We start from the raw sequence: 17,935 nt of genomic DNA, 5'->3' as shown, positions 1-17,935 counted from the left end.
TGTGGAAGCTTTGGAAAGGATTCAGAAGAGGTTTACTAGGGTGTTACCTGGTATGGAGGGAAGGTCTTATGAGGAAAGGCTGAGGGACTTGAGGTTGTTTTTGTTACCGAGAGAAGAAAGTTGAGAAGTTATTTAATTGAGATATATTAGATAATCAGAGGGTTAGATACGGTGAACAGTGAGACCCTTTTTCCTCAGATGGTGATGGCTAGCATGAGGGACATAGTTATAAATTGAGGGGTGTTGGATATAGGACAGATGTCAGAGGTAGTTTCTTTACTCATTGTATTAAGGGCAGGGAATGTACAGTCTGCAACAGTAGGAGACTCACCAACTTTCAGGGCATTTAAATGGTCATTGGATAAACACATGAATGAAAATGTAATAGCATAGGATAGATAGGCTTCAGATTGGTTCCGTAGGTTGGTGTAACATCAAGGGCCGAAAGGCCTATACTGCATTGTAATGTTCTATGTTCCAAATCTCCTTGAAGTAGAGATCCAATTAGCTAGGGAGAATGAGGAGTTGAATGAAATTGATGAGCCTCAACGTTCATGGCCTTCTTTCTAGAATGTCAAAATTAATGGTTATTCAGATAGTTAATATTAGGGACAATCTTCAAAATTCTATGGATTCGGAATGATTCCTGTGGATTAGAAGGTAGTAAACGTCAGTCCACTATTTAAGGGTGCAAGAAAGGAAAAAAATTGAACTACAGACCAGTTAGTCTTATACAGTAATAGGAAAAATGCTAGAATTATTATAAAAGATGAGATAAATTGACACCTGATTGATAATGATCTGATGGGCAAAGTCACCATTAATTTGCAAATGAGAAATCATGTTTGATGAACTTGGTGTAGTTTACTTTTAGGGATGTTACTAATAAAATTGATAAAGGAGGGCCAATGAATGGATGCAGAATCAGAAATTCAGAAGGATTGATAAAGTCCCACACAGGAGGCTGGTTAGGAAAATTAAAGCACGTGGATTAGGAGACAGTGTACTAGTCTGGAGTATGGATTGGCTAACACAGGAAATAGAGAGTAGGAATAAATGGGTAATTCTCGTGTTGGCAGGCTGTGACTAGGCCGGTACCGCAAGGATCATACCTTGGGACCCAGCTGCTCACAATATATGTGAATGATTGATTTGCAGATGATGCAGAGCTAAATAGGAATGTGTGCTGAGAGGATGGCATAAAGTGATTTCAGGAAGATTTGGACAGGCTTAGTGAATGGACAACAACATGGCAGATGGTATATAATGTGGAGAAATGTGAGATTATCCACTTTGGTAGGAGAAACGCATGTAGAATATTTCTTAAGTGGTAATAGTCTAATAAATATAGATGTACAAAAGGGCCTACGTATCACTAAGTTACTGAAAGCTAAAATTGGGGTGCATTAGGTTGTTAGGAAGTCTACTGGAAGGTTAGTTTATATTGCAAGAGGATTTGACTACAGGAATAGTGAAAAGTCTTGTTTTAATTGCAAGAGCTCAATTAGACTGCACCTGGAGTACTCTGTGTACTTTGGTCTCCTTACCTCAAGATATAATTGCCATAGAGGGAGTGCAACAAAGGTTCGCCAGACTTGTTCCTGGGATGGCTGGAGAGTCCTAAGACAGCAGGTTTTGCAAGCCGAGCCAGTGCTTCCTAGAAGTTCAAAGAATAAGAGATGATCTCATTGAAACTTACAAAATACTTAAAGGGAAAGATGTTTCCCCGGTGCAAGTGACTAGAACCAGGGGGTACAAATTAAAAATAAAGGGGAGGACACTTCAGATGAAAACCTTTGCTACCACAGTGGGCTGTGGAGACTCAGTCAGCTTTGGAGAGTCAGTCTTGAGAATGGTTAAGGTAGCAACTGATAAATTTCTGATTACCAGTGGAGTACTGAGTTATGGGGATAGGGGTGAGTAAAAAGCATTGAAATTTTGATCAGTCATGATCGCATGAAATGGTGGGGCAGACTCAATGAGCTGAACGGTCTATTCCTGTGTTCTTCTTAGTAATGAACATAAACATACCAATCTGGAGCAGGAGTAGGCCATTTTGTTACTCAATGCTGCCCCACCGTTTAACAAGACCTAAGCTGATCATATTTCAATATCACTGTCTTGTTTACCAATAATTTATTCACCTCTACCTTAAAAAAACTGAAAGATTTACAGGATGAGAATTTTGAGAATGCACAACACTCTTGGGGGAAAATAAATTCTCAAGTGTCTTAATTGAATGACCCTTTCCTTTTAAATGGTAACCCCTAGTTCTAGACGCTACCTCAACAGCAAACAGCTTAGGCTGCCCAACCTTTCCTTCTGTGACAACTTGCCAATTCCAGGTATTAACTGTGTAAACCTGTTCTGAACCGATTCCAATGTATTTTCACCACTCCTTAATTAAGGACACCACTAAGGTATATAGTACTCCAGATATGGTCCAACCAGTGTGCCTTGTGTAACTGACCCATAACTTTTTCTTTAATTCCCCTCGCAATAAACATCATCATATAAGCTTATCTAATTACTTGCTGTGTACCTGCTTACTTCTTCCAACGCAGGTCCCCCGAGGCTAACAACAGCACATTGACCTCTGTTCTGGCAATTCTGCTCAAACTGTGGATCAAACCTTCAGACAGTGATTTAATATTTTGGTCACTGCATTCAGCACTATATACAGTATTATAAAGATTAGGTACATTCCTTCATTAAAAAGAAAATAGTGATGACAATATTTTAGCACAATATCTGGTGATTTGTTTAAATGCACTGCTAACAAAAATTTGAAGAGCTCTTTGTCAGAAGATGTCTATGTTCCAATAAAACCATAGAAAGAGAGAAGAGCAAGTCTCATTTTAAAGACCAAATCATTTATTGTTCAGAGAAAACAAAGTAAGAACCATCGTAATCCTCAGAGTGTGTAATAATTACTTTTAAAAAAAACACAATTCCACTAGACTGCTAGAATATATTGTCTTTTAGATATACTTAAAGAGTTAGATTCTAAGACTAGACATGAAACAACATTAACTGCTCACCGAAATTTTAAAGCCAGTTAATAAGAAGAAAACATCCAATCCCACATATTCCAAAATGAGCCCTTTCAATTTTCAGCAGTGAATCAAAATAAACCCTAGTATAGTCATAAATGCATCCAGATAGCAGAATAAGATATTCTTAAACCTTTATAAAAGATCATTAAAAACGTAACACAAATAAATTCTGTTTGTGGCAACCTTTGTTGTCTCTCCAATTGTATTGTCAAACATATGTGTTCATTTTTTTTTCCCACTGCCAATTTGGGAGATAAAAATATTTACTGACTGAAAGAATAATTTCAGAAGACAATCATTCTTTATTCTGAAGCTAAACAATATTTTGATTAAATGCTAAGTGTTTTTGATAAGGCTTTCATTGGTGTACCTTAGCCCATTCATCAATAGCATTCTTAAGGATTAAAAGCCTTTATTTCTGAACTTTTACAGTCCTCAATTATCAGAGGTTCTTCCATTGAGTTCTTGGTTATCACACACCTTTTAGAAACAAATCAACTTCAATGTTACCCTGTAATTTCCCTTCCTTAATAAGATTTACTTTTGTTGACCATTAACCTTTAGAACAAGTACACAAACTGAACCCTAATATCTATCTAGTTTCAATGCTATACAATTACATCAGAATCCACACATTTATGCCAGGAATATTAACCATGACTTGTAGCATTTAGGGGCAAAGAAACATTATCAAGTAGGAGGCAAAAATGTAAAAGAATGAAGATATACATGTTAATGTGGTGAAAGAAAAGAACTAACAAGGGGCAAATTCACATCTACAATCAGATCTTAGCAATTGTCTGAAATTTCTTTTATCAGTTCACACAAATACAAACATAAAAATACAGAACGACCACCACAAATTTGTTACAAGAAGAAAGGGTCGCACCATGTCTTAACAGTGGCTTAAAGAGTCCAACTTCAAATAATCAGTGTGGTTTGAAACTGATTGGGTACCTTTACAAAAATCCTGAAATTTGATGATGTCAGAGCAAAACAAACAAAAGCATTTTGCTTTTAAAAAGATCCTTACTGTATCGATAAATTTGGTGTGCACATGCCATTGTTGTTAACTGCTGTGTCTTTGCACATTTTAGAAATCTCATTCAAATACATTGGGATGTATTTGACCATTAGGACATACATGCAATTTTTTTAAACACCTTCACAGTTTCCTGTCCAAGACCATGACAATTCTGAAAGGACACTAGGAAATTCACAAGACGTGCAACATGGAGACAAAGAGGCTACAAATCTTCACACACATGGCATGCACACAATGTGGATAATAATCCCATCTGAAACGTTGAACAGAATTTACAAAACACACCATCAAGACATTAAACACTTGTGTTTCTTCATGACAATGGCTTAACAACATTCAAAACATATAGGGCATATTAACAAATTAACAATCATTGTAATTATGGTAAATATTTAATGAAATGTAAAAACAAAGTAGCAGAATCTCAGTTTTCAAAACATTTTATAAATAAGTTATTACAATCTAGTTTAATCAAAATTTTAAAATTTTAAGATACTTTTGAATTGTGGGAAAAAGGAGAGGGGATTAGGTAGATTGTACACAATTCAAACGTTTAATGTAGTATTACAGCCAGCACAATCACAACTAATTAAATTGTACTAAAGGCAAATCCTATTGGTTTCAAAAAATTGTTTTAAGGAGAACAGCACAAATTTAATGTGGTCCTTTGGTAACTTCCTTTTGGAAAACTTGCAACGGTATTCAGTTAGAGATATTCCCATCTTCCAAAGTAATCCATACATTTTTACTCTCAACAAATGAGAAGTTGGACTACATCACATTTCTAGAAGATGAGCCTAGAACAACAACAAAGAAACGCTGTAAATACTTTGAACATACTGCACATTTTCTCCCTCTCCCAAATACAGCAAATCATCGGGAATGTAGTTTGAATAGTTGTGTCACCCTTCAATTGCAGACATGCTTCATTTTAAAACCTGCACACACAAAGGCAATGCTAACCTCTTCCATCTGCATATTCAGCACGGACAAAGGATTGCAATTGAGAGTAAAGCCCCTACTCTATTACTTTTCCTCATACTTCCAACATACTGACTAAAACAGTTGCGAGATTTGTGAAATGCATGAAAAGGGTTAAAATAATTGGATCTATTGGTGAATCATTCTTACTCACTCCAAAGATCATAGATTTGCAAGAAAGAAAACTCAGGATATCCAAAAAGCAAAACTGACTGAAAATTGACAAAACACCCTGTTCCGTTCTGTTCCATTTTAAATGCTGGTTCAATGATCCTATTGCTGCTCACATTTTCCAAATTAACGCATTTTAACATGACAACTTCTTAGTCTCCATGCTCAGCTCCATCAAGACACTGCTATTTCTCGGGTGTTCACTAAAATCCAAGTTCGTTTTGCCAACAAACCACTCGCCTCTACTACTGCAATCCTCATCCTGAACAAAAAAAAATTCTTAATTTCTTCCCAACTATATCCACAGCATAGATGATGAATATCTTGCATGAAGTTGTAAACTAATAACATCTACTTTACTGACAAAAGGCTTAAGTTTTATCAAATGAGTCTAGTTACCTTGCGTAGGTTCATTATTTTGTGCCTCTTTTTCTTTCTCAGGCCACATGCTACACATAAACAGAAGATTACAAGAGCCAGCAGAAGCAAAATGAAACTGGACCTCAGTAAGTGCTGACTGCAAAGAATACGGTCTTCCTACAGAGAGAAAAGAAAAATCACTTAAAATATAAATGGCAATGTGAATTAATCAGTCTCCACTCCTGGAAGAACAAAGGTATCAACCAGTTTAGAAGTAAATCATACAGAGTAGAAGATTGCAGCCTCAGCTAAAATCATTGCAGTGATACAATTTGTTTTAATGCCCGTGGTTTTGAAAGGGGATGGATGCATTTCCATTGTAATTTATGAGAGTGGTCAACTGGGTAAGACTCTGGAGGGCAGCTAGTAATTGGGCAAGTACCTCAACATGAATAATCAACATTCAACAGGAAAGAGGGAAAGAATGGCAAAAATAGTTTAATAATGAAAGTGTCACTTTCAAAAGCCCTGACACCTGAAATAATTAAAATATATCTGAAACACATTTGATATGATCTACCAAATTTAAGACCATTAGACCATGAGACATAGGAGTGGAAGTAAAGCCATTCAGCCCTTCGAGTCCACTCCACCATTCAATCATGGTTGATGGGCATTTCAACTCCACTTACCAGCATTCTCCCCTTAATTCCTTACATCAAGAATTTATGAATCTCTGCCCTGAAGACATTTAGTGACCCGGCCTCCATTGCACTCTGCGGCAATGAATTCCACAGGCCCAACACTCTCTGGCTGAAGAAAAATCTCCGCATTTCTGTTCTGAATTGACCCCTTCTAATTCTAAGGCTGTGTCCATGGGTCCTAGTCTCTTCGCTTAACGGAAACAATTTCCTAGCGTCCACCCTTTAATGTTTGAATGCCTTTACATTCAAAACTGGAAACATAGCCATGAGTAAACATTGTTGAGTCAATCAACATTGATTCTGATGAAATTCCACAAGTTGCTGGCAGTATACCAGACAGATGATAATTAGGCTGGGATTTAGTTTAACCCCAAATTTCCCAGGTGGTCTTTTGAGGGAATGTCCTTTACCCATCCCTTACAAGATCATCAAAGGAAAGCATCATAAGGCCCAAAAACACAGGGCATATCTTCATCCTGACTTTCTGATTTCTTCAGTTGGGCATTCCAGATGTGCCATATGTAAGTGATGGCTTGCAGATTACAGGAGCATCTTGCAAAATTAAGTTGAGGCAGAGGTCAAGGTCAAGATTACCTTGAAATATTCAGCAAGCCATATTAGCCCACAGATGCCTGGGTCCTCTACATCTGTGTGTGATAGCTAGAAAAGTGCCCAGCTTGTTCGGTGACACTCTGAAAACTTAGTGATTGGACCGTAACTCTCAGCTAATAATCTAAGAAATTTTCACTAAATATCTATACATGGATAAATTAATATAGTAGAATACATTAAGAGACATTATTTCAAGGATCACTTACAATAAATACATGCCTGTTTAAAAAGAGTTTTATACATTAGTTTCTCAAGACCTACATCATTTTCTGACCTGGTTCATGGATCTTAGTTCATTGAAAGTTCTGCAGTAGACTTAAATTTCAGATTTCCCTCCACTCTCTCTATCAGCAAGAACCAGTTGCTAGATTATACTTTGTTCTATTGTTATGACGAATCAGAAATTTGATAGATGAGTCATTTTGGAAAGAAGTGATTGATTTACATACAAAAAAATGTACATGTGTATATTATAACAGATTTTAGCAAAGTGGTATTAACCAAAATAGAGGAGGATATATGTTTTTATAACTAACTCTTACCTTTGATAGCAAAATGAGAAATTTACGTTCAGGTTTGTCCTGTACTTTGTAGCACTGAGCAGGAGTGTGACTTTGTGAAGGCGTCTTCTCTGAAATTTTTGCTAGTGTATTTTGATACAATAATGTATCAGTGATATTTTCTAAGTTACAGGAGGGAAGGTATCTGACAGAAACAAAAGACAAAAATGAAAAAAATTTTCTCAACAAGGATGAGGTTTACCAAACAAGATACCACATGGCACAATGCAAAACAGAATGTTAGAGTGATGGCTGAGATCACAAAAAATCCCAAAGAGTACATCATTTAAAAGTGTAGTATTAAATAAAGATGTAGTATTAATTGCAAGAAAAAAAAACTGTTAGCAGTCAGTACATACAGTTTCTATCATTTGTATCATCTTTATTATTATAAGCTATGCCTTCCTTAAAGATGGCAATTACAAAAGTAAACAAATACCACCTTAAGTGCACCAGTTATTTTTGGCAGACTCAGTTATTCAATTCTGGATGAGTGGTGCTGGAAGAGCACAGCAGTTCAGGCAGCATCCAAGGAGCAGCGAAAATCGACGTTTCGCGCAAAAGCCCTTCATCAGGAATAAAGGCAGTGAGCCTGAAGCGTGGACAGATAAACTAGAGGAGGGTGGGGGTGGGGAGAAAGTAGCATAGAGTACAATGGGTGAGTGGGGGAGGGGATGATGGTGATAAGTCAGGGAGGAGAGGATGGAGTGGGTAGGTGGAAAAGGAGATAGGCAGGTAGGACAAGTCCGGACAAGTCATGGGGACACTGCTGAGCTGGAAGTTTTGAACTAGGGTGAGGTGGGGGAAGGGGAAATGAGGAAACTGTTGAAGTCCACATTGATGCCCGGGGGTTGAAGTGTTCCGAGGTGGAAGATGAGGTGTTCTTCCTCCAGGCGTCTTGTGGTGAGGGAGTGACAGTGAAGGAGGCCCAGGACCTCCATGTTCTCAGCAGAGTGGGAGGGGGCGTTGAAATGTTGGGCCACGGGGCGGTGTGGTTGATTGGTGCGGGTGTCCCGGAGTTGTTCCCTAAAGCGCTCTGCTAGGAGGCGCCCAGCAATGGATACAATAAATGATATTAGTGGATGTGCAGGTAAAACTTCGATGGATGTGGAAGGCTCTTTTAGGGCCTTGGATAGAGGTGAGGGAGGAGATGTGGGCGCAGGTTTTACAGTTCCTGCGGTGGCAGGGGAAGGTGCCAGGATGGGTAGGTTTTAGGGGGGCGTGGACCTGACCAGGTAGTCATGGAGAGAACGGTCTTTGCGGAAGGCGGAAAGGGGTGGGGAGGTAAATATATCCCTGGTGGTGGGGTCTTTTTGGAGGTGACGGAAATGTTGGCAGATGATTTGGTTTATGCGAAGGTTGATAGGATGGAAGGTGAGCACCAGGGGCGTTCCACTAATATCATTTATTGTATCCATTGCTCCCAATGCGGTCTCCTCTACACTGGGGAGACTGGGCGCCTCCTAGCAGAGCGCTTTAGGGAACATCTCCGGGACACCTGCACCAATCAACCAAATCGCCCCGTGGCCCAATATTTCAACTCCCCCTCCCACTCTGCCAAGGACATGGAGGTCCTGGGCCTCCTTCACCGCCACTCCCTCACCACAAGACACCTGGAGGAAGAACGCCTCATCTTCCACCTTGGAACACTTCAATCCCAGGGCATCAATGTGGACTTCAACAGTTTCCTCATTTCCCCTTCCCCCACCTCACCCTAGTTCAAAACTTCCAGCTCAGCACTGTCCCCATGACTTGTCCGGACTTGTCCTACCTGCCTATCTCCTTTTCCACCTATCCACTCCACCCTCTCCTCCCTGACCTATCACCTTCATCCCCTCCCCCACTCACCCATTGTACTCTATGCAACTTTCTCCCCACCCCCACCCTCCTCTAGCTTATCTCTCCACTCTTCAGGCTCACTGCCTTTATTCCTGATGAAGGGCTTTTGCCCGAAACGCCCATTTCGCTGCTCCTTGGATGCTGCCTGAACTGCTGTGCTCTTCCAGCACCACTAATCCAGAATCTGGTTTCCAGCATCTGCAGTCATTGTTTTTACCTCAGTTATTCAACACTTTACATCATATCAATATGCAATTATATCGTATTTATAAAATCCCAGTCATCTGTATCATGTTAAAACTAATCAGCACTGATTGCAGCTGGAAAAGGGATTAAAAAAAAGAAAATTAATTATCCTCACTACAAACACGATGTTTTACACAAGATGATTGGAGCTGCTGAAGGTAAGCCAGTATGCTAGTAAAGGACTTCAATTTTTCAAAATGTGTTGGTGCAAATTTATAGAGACATTGAATAGCATCAAATTTGAAAATTCTCTCTTTTTGTTGGGGTGATGGAAGAGAGAGATAAACAAAAGGAGGCTGAGAAGTGGCAGATGGAGTTTAATTTAGATAAATGTGAGGTGCTGTATTTTGGGAAAGTAAATCTTAGCAGGACTTATACACTTAATGGTAATGTCCTAGGGAGTGTTGCTGAACAAAGAGACCTTGGAGTGCAGGTTCATAGCTCCTGGAGTTGCAAGTAGATAGGATAGTGAAAGTGACTTTCCTTTATTGGTCAGAGTGTCGAGTTCAAGAGTTGGGTGTTCATGTTGCGGCTGTACAGGATGTTGGTTAGGCCACTGTTGGAATATTGCTTACAATTCTGGTGTCCTCCCTATCGAAAAGATGTGTTAAACTTGAAAAGGTTCAGCAAAGATTTACAAGAATTGTTGTGGTTCTGTTCGCTGAGCTGGGAATTTGTGTTGCAGACGTTTCGTCCCCCTGTCAAGGTGACATCCTCAGTGCTTGGGAGCCTCCTGTGATGTTTCCTCTGGCATATATAGTGGTTTTTCTCTGCCGCTTCCGGTTGTCAGTTCCAGCTGTCCGTTGCAGTGGTCAGTATATTGGGTCCAGGTCAATGTGCTTATTGATTGAATCTATGGATGAGTGCCATGCCTCTAGGAATTCCCTGGCTGTTCTCTGTTTGGCTTGTCCTATAATAGTAGTGTTGTCCCAGTTGAACTAATGTTGCTTGTCATCTGAGTGTGTGGTTATTAAGGATAGCTGGTCGTGTCGTTTCGTGGCTAGTTGGTGTTCATGGATGTGGACCGTTAGCTGTCTTCCTGTTTGTCCTATGTAGTGTTTTGTGCAGTCCTTGCATGGGATTTTGTACACTACATTGGTTTTGCTCATGCTAGGTATCGGGTCCTTCGTTCTGGTGAGTTGTTGTCTGAGAGTGGCTGTTAGCTTGTGTGCTGTTATGAGTCCTAGTGGTCGCAGTGGTCTGGCTGTCAGTTCGGAAATGCTCTTGATGTATAGTACTGTGGCTAGTCCTTTGGGTTGCGGCATGTCCTCGTTCCGTTGTCTTTCCCTTAGGCATCTGTTCATGAAATTGCGCGAGTATCTGTTTTTGGCAAATACATTGTATCGGTGTTCTTTTTCCTCTTTTTGCAATTCTGGTGTACTGCAGTGTGTTGTGGCCCTTTCGAACAGTGTCTTGATAGAACTTCTTTTGTGTGTGTTGGGGCGGTTGCTTTCATAGTTCAGGACTTGGTCTGTGTGTGTGGCTTTCCTGTATACCTTTGTGGTGAATTCTCCATTAGCCACAAAACGACACAACTAGCTATCCTTAGCAGCCACACACGCAGACGACAAGCAACATGAGTTCGACTGGGACAACACTACTATTATAGGACAAGGTAAAAACAATGACTGCAGATGCTGGAAACCAGATTCTGGATCAGTGGTGCTGGAAGAGCACAGCAGTTCAGGCAGCATCCAACGAGTAGTGAAATCGACGTTTCGGGCAAAAGCCCTTCATTATAGGACAAGCCAAACAGAGAACAGCCAGGGAATTCCTAGAGGCATGGCACTCATCCACAGATTCAATCAATAAGCACATCGACCTGGACCCAATATCCCGACCACTGCAATGGACAGCTGGAACTGACAACCAGAAGCAGCAGAGACAAGCCACTATAAATGCCAGAGGAAACATCACAGAAGCGCTTCACAAGAGGCTCCCAAACACTGAGGATGTCACCTAGACAGGGGACGAAACGTCTGCAACACAAATTCCCAGCTCGGTGTACAGAACCACAACAACGAGCACCCGAGCTACAAATCTTTTCACAAACTTGGAATTTACAAGGATGTTGCCAAGGCTGGAGGTATGAGCTATAGGGAGAGGCTGAACAGGCTGGGGCTGTTTTCCCTGGAGCATTGGAGGCTGCGGGGTAACCTTATAGAGGTTTACAAAATCATGAGGGGCATGGATAGGATAAATAGACAAAGTTTTTTCCCTGGGGTGGGCAAGTCCAGAACTAGAGGACATAAGTTTAGAGTGAGAGGAGAAAGATACAAAAGAGACCTAAGGGGCAATATTTTCATGCAGAGGGTGGTACATGTATGGAATGAGTTGCCAGAGGAAGTGGTAAAAGCTAATACAATTGCAACATTTAACTGGCATCTGGATGGGTATATGAATAGGAAGGGTTTGGAGGAATATGGGCCAGGTGCTGGCAAGTGGGACTAGATTGGGTTGGAATATCTGGTCGGCATGGACAGGTTGCACCAAAGAGTTTGTTTCAGTGCTGTATATCTCTATGACTCTAAGAGAGAAAGAGGGAGGGAGCAGGTCGAGGACCATGTCTGCACTAGATTCAATTTCCCTCTATCAGAGACGAGGAGTTGGCTGAATGACATGGCAAGTTCAATTTTAATCCCTTTGATCATGATATTCCCCATGAAAACAACATCAATTGATGACATGGCTGTAATGACAAGGAGAGAGAATGGGGCCTGGGAGAGATTATGGTAATGCTGCCGTACAGTCATTCAGTGTGTTTGATATTACAGCTGCAGAGCAATGTCCTGATATAAGCTAGAGTTGCATGCGCTAAGAACAGTGAGCTAATTTTTGCATCCATATTGTCAGAAAAATAGTGGTCCTGGCAACAATTACAGAGTGCTTTACTGAAAACAAACAGGAGTGGAGAAAAAGTGCAGAAATCTACAGCTCGAAAAGGATTAGGGATAGTTGCGCATGAAACACAGAAAGCTAGTATACAGGTGCAGCAGGTAATCAGGAAGGCTATTGGAATGTTGGCTCTTATTTCAAGAGGGTTGGAGTATAAGAATAGGGAAGTCTAATTGCAACTGTACAAGGTGTTTGTGAGAACACATCTGGAGTAATGAGAGCCATTTGGTCTCTTTATTTAAGGAAAGATATAATTTCATTGGGGAGGTTCGGACGAAGTTTAATGGATTGATTCCTGGTATGGGCAAATTGTCTTATGAGCAAAGGCTAAACTGGTTGGGACTCTCATTGGAATTTAGAAGAATGAGAGGTGATATAATTGAAATGTAATATTCTTAAGGGACTTAACAGAGTAAATGCTGAGAGGATGCTTCCTCTCGCGGGAGTGTCTAGGACCAGAGGGCATAGTCTCAGAATTAAGGGGTGCCAATTTAACACTGAGATGAGGAAGAATTTCTTCTCTCAGAGGGTTGAGGCACTTTGGAACTCTGACACAAACAGCTGTGGAGGCAGAGTCCTTGTGTATATGTAAGGCTGAAATAGACGGGATGTGTAGGGGAATCGGGATCATGGATGTGCAGAGTGTCAGATCAGCCATTATCTAAATGAATAGTGGAGCTGGCTGGAGGGGCTGAACAACCTACTTCTGTTCCTATTTCTTATCATCTTATAGAACTGTAATTTAAATATAAATTTCAGTGCCCTTTTAATATACAAACTATTATTTTTTTTAAATTTTATTTGAGACAGATTACAAAATAAAGTGAGACTTATTTTTTCACTGGTTATAGAGGTTCATTTCAAATGTAGATTGCTGTTTGAGAAGCATAGTAACATAAACCTGCCTGAAATAAGCAGTGGTGGCTGCACTGCAGTTTTCTCTCGAGGCAAGACATCTGGTAAGCAGGACAAAATAACTTTTGGAGTTTTGTACTCCAAAGCAACAATTCAATCTTTGGTCCAGGTGCTTTCACAAAGAAACAGTGAGATACACCAGAAGTAATTGATTCAGCCTAAGGAATGAACCTGCAGCACCAATCATGTACTGGCGAGAAAGAATGGGGCTTTGTGGACAGCAGACAGTAGGAATTCCTGCACTGCATTTAGGAGCAAGTAAAGGGTATAAAGTTTAGCTAAATTTATGGTGAGAACCCTACAGTGCAATTTACAGTTACAGTGAATCCTGTAGGGGCAGAATAAAGGAGGTTCATTATCATGAAATGCAAGTCACTTTGGCAAGATGGTTGAAAGTCCAATAATACAACTTCAGTGCCTTCATCTAATCACCCATAGTCAGTCCTATTTGCACATTTTTCAGAGATAGCATTATAATATTGGAAACCTGGTTAAATATGTAGCAGGTCTACTTGCAACAAATTGTTCATCAATAACGGATTATACAGTATTTCTAAAGGGGCATGCAGATGCTGGAAAGTCAGAGTAAATAAAGTATAGAGCTGAATACAGCACAGCAGGTCAAGCAGGATCAGAGGAGCAGGGGAGTTGTTGTTTTAGGTAGGAATCTTTCATTAGGACCTAACAAGTTTGTATCCATGCTCCCCTGCCTTTCACCTTTTGTTACTACAAGTTGCTCAGCCTTTTCGTGCATTAGTTTGATAAAATATAACATAAGGTTCCTGAGTAAAGAGTAGGAATCTTCAAATTTCTGACTCAACCAAAAAGCAAACAAAAAAAAACAGGCAGACTTCTCTCAGGTCATTTTCACTGACCTTGCCTGGGGAAGTACATGTGCAGGCGCAGACATTGTGATGCATGTAAGGGGATTCATATTATTTGAGGAGTTTATTTGCGAAAGGTTATGTTCAGGTGGCCATGGCGACACCAGCATGATATTAATAACCTCCTTTGCTTTAGAATCTGAAACAGAAAGAAGTTGGCAGTAAACAAGCAGTCAAAAATAATGTCAATAACTTCTAATTAAAAACTGCTTAAAAATTTTGTAAGTGAAGGTTTGAACACAATAAACAGATCAGTGAGTTTAGTTACCATACTGTCATATTTTCTAGCCATTTTTGTTTTTTACGCAAAACTGGATAGAAGATCCAAATTTACAAGACTTAGATTTAAGACAACAAACGTAAATTGGTAAAATTTAGAGTTAACACAAAAATTAATTAGGATAGGGAGGAGATTGTGCACAGGTTACAATTGTAACCTACTACTTGTATTGCAGTGGGCCCTCTATAAAGTTTTATCCTATTTACAATGGAGACTGATCCAAAGTAGGGAGCCATTAAAAATTATCAAAAGCTTTGACAAAGAGAAAATGTGAATTTATCATAGTTTTAATCTGTTTCTGTAGTCAACAACCTGAGATTTTCTAACAATTAAAACAATGCAGAAGCGCAAAATTATAGTTGGTATTTCCACTTTTAAACTTGCCCTAGGTTGTCAGTTCAGAAAGGACTGCCACTGTACATTTCACACTTACCTTCCAGGCCCAGCAGTTTTCCATCTACCACAGCATGGAGACGAGTTATGTCACTAGAAGATCTTTTTAATGGTTCATTTGAATCAAAGGTGATTGGCAGTAGTACAGAGACACTCTCTGGTAAGTCTCGGGTAAAAGCAATCGTGGTTACGGGTTGCCTTGTTGTTGTATGGACTAAAGGATCCGGGTCTGGTCGTCTCCTTACAGAACCCCGTCCAAAAGATAGAGGTTGTGTGCTAGTCTGCCACAGGCTTTCATTTTCAGGCAGACAGAATTCTAGTTCACTGAGAGATTGCAGAACTGTATTCCATGCCTACATCAAAAAACAACAAATATATTTACCTCTCATTTTAAAAATTATTACTTCTCACCAACATCAAATCTTAAGCTTTTTCCTCCCTCAACTTCTCAACATACTGAGTGAAGTTCTGATATGATTTCTCAGCCTTGATGAATCACTCATAGGGCAATTGTTTATGCCAGTTGAGGCAAATGTTGTCCCAAAATTAACTAAGTTTTCATGACCAAAATTGTGTCTACCATATGTGAACAACACAAACATGTCAATAGATAGCAGTGGGAACATGATCAAGAATGCAAATCCTAGATGATTTCTCTCCCATTCCACTAAACAATAGTCTTGAATGTTTCAGGCTTCTTCACCGAGTTACAGTATATTGATTCCAACTAGCTGCAGTGCTACAGTTGATCTAACCTTCATCCTCCCTAGAACATTAAGTTTCAGCTCCCAATTCTCATCATTATCCTGTTACCCTGCATTTTTACGTTGCATGCTATGGTCTCAATTGCAAGGGCCTTAGTTAACAAGATTGCTAGCCATCACCACTGTAGATTGCATGTGAAGTATGGTAAGAAGGACTGGCTCAGAGGACTGTCAGCTCCGATTAAGCCATACTCCAGCACAGTGGTCTCAAGTAGTGAAGAAAGTAGCAAGGGCATAGGGGGACACAAAAGATAGATAGTAGATCAGGAAGTTGTCCTTGGCTCCATTTTCTGAAGGCACAATTTTTTTTTTGTGTATAGCTATGTTGCACCATCAGTCCTCCCACAACTCATCAAGACATTCCCCTTCATGCTTTGATTAAACAGCAAGTATCACAAAGATTTTCAGGAAGAGCAGCAGAGCCAACTCCAATCCTGTCCTCATTCAACATCGATGTGGAAATGTGTTTTTATTAAGACCATTGGATAGCACTTAGAAATTGGAATCAGTCTAATTTATCCAAGATAAATTCAACTTATGCTTTTCAATTTATGTATCTTTTAAATTCTCTGGATGTCTCAAAATGCTTCACAGGCATGAAAAATGCTGCACAAAAGCAAATTTGGTGAAATACAATGAATCACTTTTGCAGCATAGTACTTTTTTTGAAAATTTGTTCATGGATATAAGCATTATTGGCTAGACCACCATTTACTGGCCATCCAGCAGTTCAGCGTCATCCACATTCGGGTCTGAAGTCACATGTATGCTGGATCAGGATGGCTTTTTTTCTTTCCCTAAAGGATACCAGTGAGTTGATGGGTTTTTACAACAAACAACACAGTTGCCATTAAGCAGATTTTTATTAAGTTCAAATTTCACCATCTGACAGGATGGGATTCAAACTCATGTGCTCAAAACATGAGCCTGGGACCCAGAATACTATTGTAGTGGACAGTACTGCTCTGTAATTATCTGTACTATCAACAAACACTGCAGTTGTGTATCAAAGCAAGAATCCACAAACAACACTGGGATAGTCTATTCCTGATGGTGCTAAGACATAAATGCTGTAGAGCAAATATAGTCATTAAGTCATTATAGTGAGGGAAGCCCTGCTCATCATTGAATCTTTCACATACACCTGACAGAGCACACAAATCTCTATCTAAACATCCTATCTGGAAATTCGAAGGGGCAGAAGAGATTACACATCTAAGTTAGTGTTGGGGACGTAATTCAAGACTATGAGATACAACTACCACCACTAATCCTTGGCTGACATATAGAGACCAATTGTAATTGAAGTCTTGTCATCGTAGCTCAAATGAACTAATTTAACACAGATCAGGGAATTGCCTTCAGAAATAAAACTTTAGTAACTTCTATTAGTAACATACAGGACACAGATTCTAACAAACACGAGTTATGTCAATTGCAACAATACAGTTCCCAAAATATCCAACTGCAGGTGCAAGTGCAAGAAGAAAACTGATTATGTACCTCAACAATTTTACATTCTCATTTATTCCATGAACTCCGTGTAGACAGAGTGGGAAAAACAGGCCATGGAGTTCTGCTTTACTAGTTATAAGCAGCATATAACAATCATATAATAAAATAATTTGTTTCATCTTTGCAAGTACCTTAGGCACATCAGGATTGGAGACTTCATGTGACTGGATGTAGATCCCAAGACTGAAGAAAGCGATGCCTAAAGAGCTGATGCTCAAAATAAATAAAATCATTGGTGGTCGTTGGAGAACAAAATACTTCACATTTTCCAACAGATGCCATGTTATCATGATGAAAGCTGATTACAACTGGATTGAAAACAGTTTAAATACATGGAACAAAATGAGTCAATGCTGGTGACATCTAAATATATATAATAGAATTTATGTATAAAAGGAGTGAGTCTTCTCTAGCTCATTTGCTAAATGGTGTTCAAGTTCATAGCAGTGTTCACCAACTAAACAAATTATCTAATGTTAGACTGTAAGCATTCTGGAGCTGGCAGAATATGAAATTCATCATCTGATTAATTTTGCTTTTGGTGGAGTGTCTAATTTGGGCTTAGGTCACCTCTCATTGGCACTGCAGTGACTGGAATGGCAACCATAGACTGGCTTCCCACCGGTCTCAGCACAATCTGTTCAAATCCAGTGAACTGCATCAATATTCTGCCCATGAAGTAAAATTCAATTCTCTCACTGTGCCCAATCCTCTC

At 39.7% G+C, this 17,935-nt stretch overlaps 1 protein-coding gene across 1 annotated transcript in view; it reads right to left on the bottom strand.

The window, feature by feature from the left end:
* Positions 1 to 3,845: 3,845 nt before the first annotated feature.
* LOC132827450 (transmembrane protein 248-like) overlaps positions 3,846 to 17,935 on the bottom strand; it is a 33,129-nt gene continuing 19,039 nt past the window's right edge. Inside the window, exons 3-8 of the mRNA XM_060844136.1 lie at positions 17,352 to 17,427; positions 14,982 to 15,294; positions 14,260 to 14,407; positions 7,472 to 7,634; positions 5,653 to 5,790; positions 3,846 to 4,898 (exon numbers count right to left, since the gene is read on the bottom strand). Coding sequence (XP_060700119.1) covers positions 4,878 to 4,898; positions 5,653 to 5,790; positions 7,472 to 7,634; positions 14,260 to 14,407; positions 14,982 to 15,294; positions 17,352 to 17,427 — 859 coding nt within the window. The 3' untranslated portion in view covers positions 3,846 to 4,877. The remainder of the gene's footprint in view (positions 4,899 to 5,652; positions 5,791 to 7,471; positions 7,635 to 14,259; positions 14,408 to 14,981; positions 15,295 to 17,351; positions 17,428 to 17,935) is intronic.

The sequence above is a fragment of the Hemiscyllium ocellatum genome, chromosome 24 (assembly GCF_020745735.1).
Source record: "Hemiscyllium ocellatum isolate sHemOce1 chromosome 24, sHemOce1.pat.X.cur, whole genome shotgun sequence".
Lineage (NCBI taxonomy): Eukaryota > Metazoa > Chordata > Chondrichthyes > Orectolobiformes > Hemiscylliidae > Hemiscyllium > Hemiscyllium ocellatum.
The sequence above is the reverse complement of the archived record's forward strand: the minus strand, read 5'-3'. Positions and strand labels throughout refer to the sequence as shown.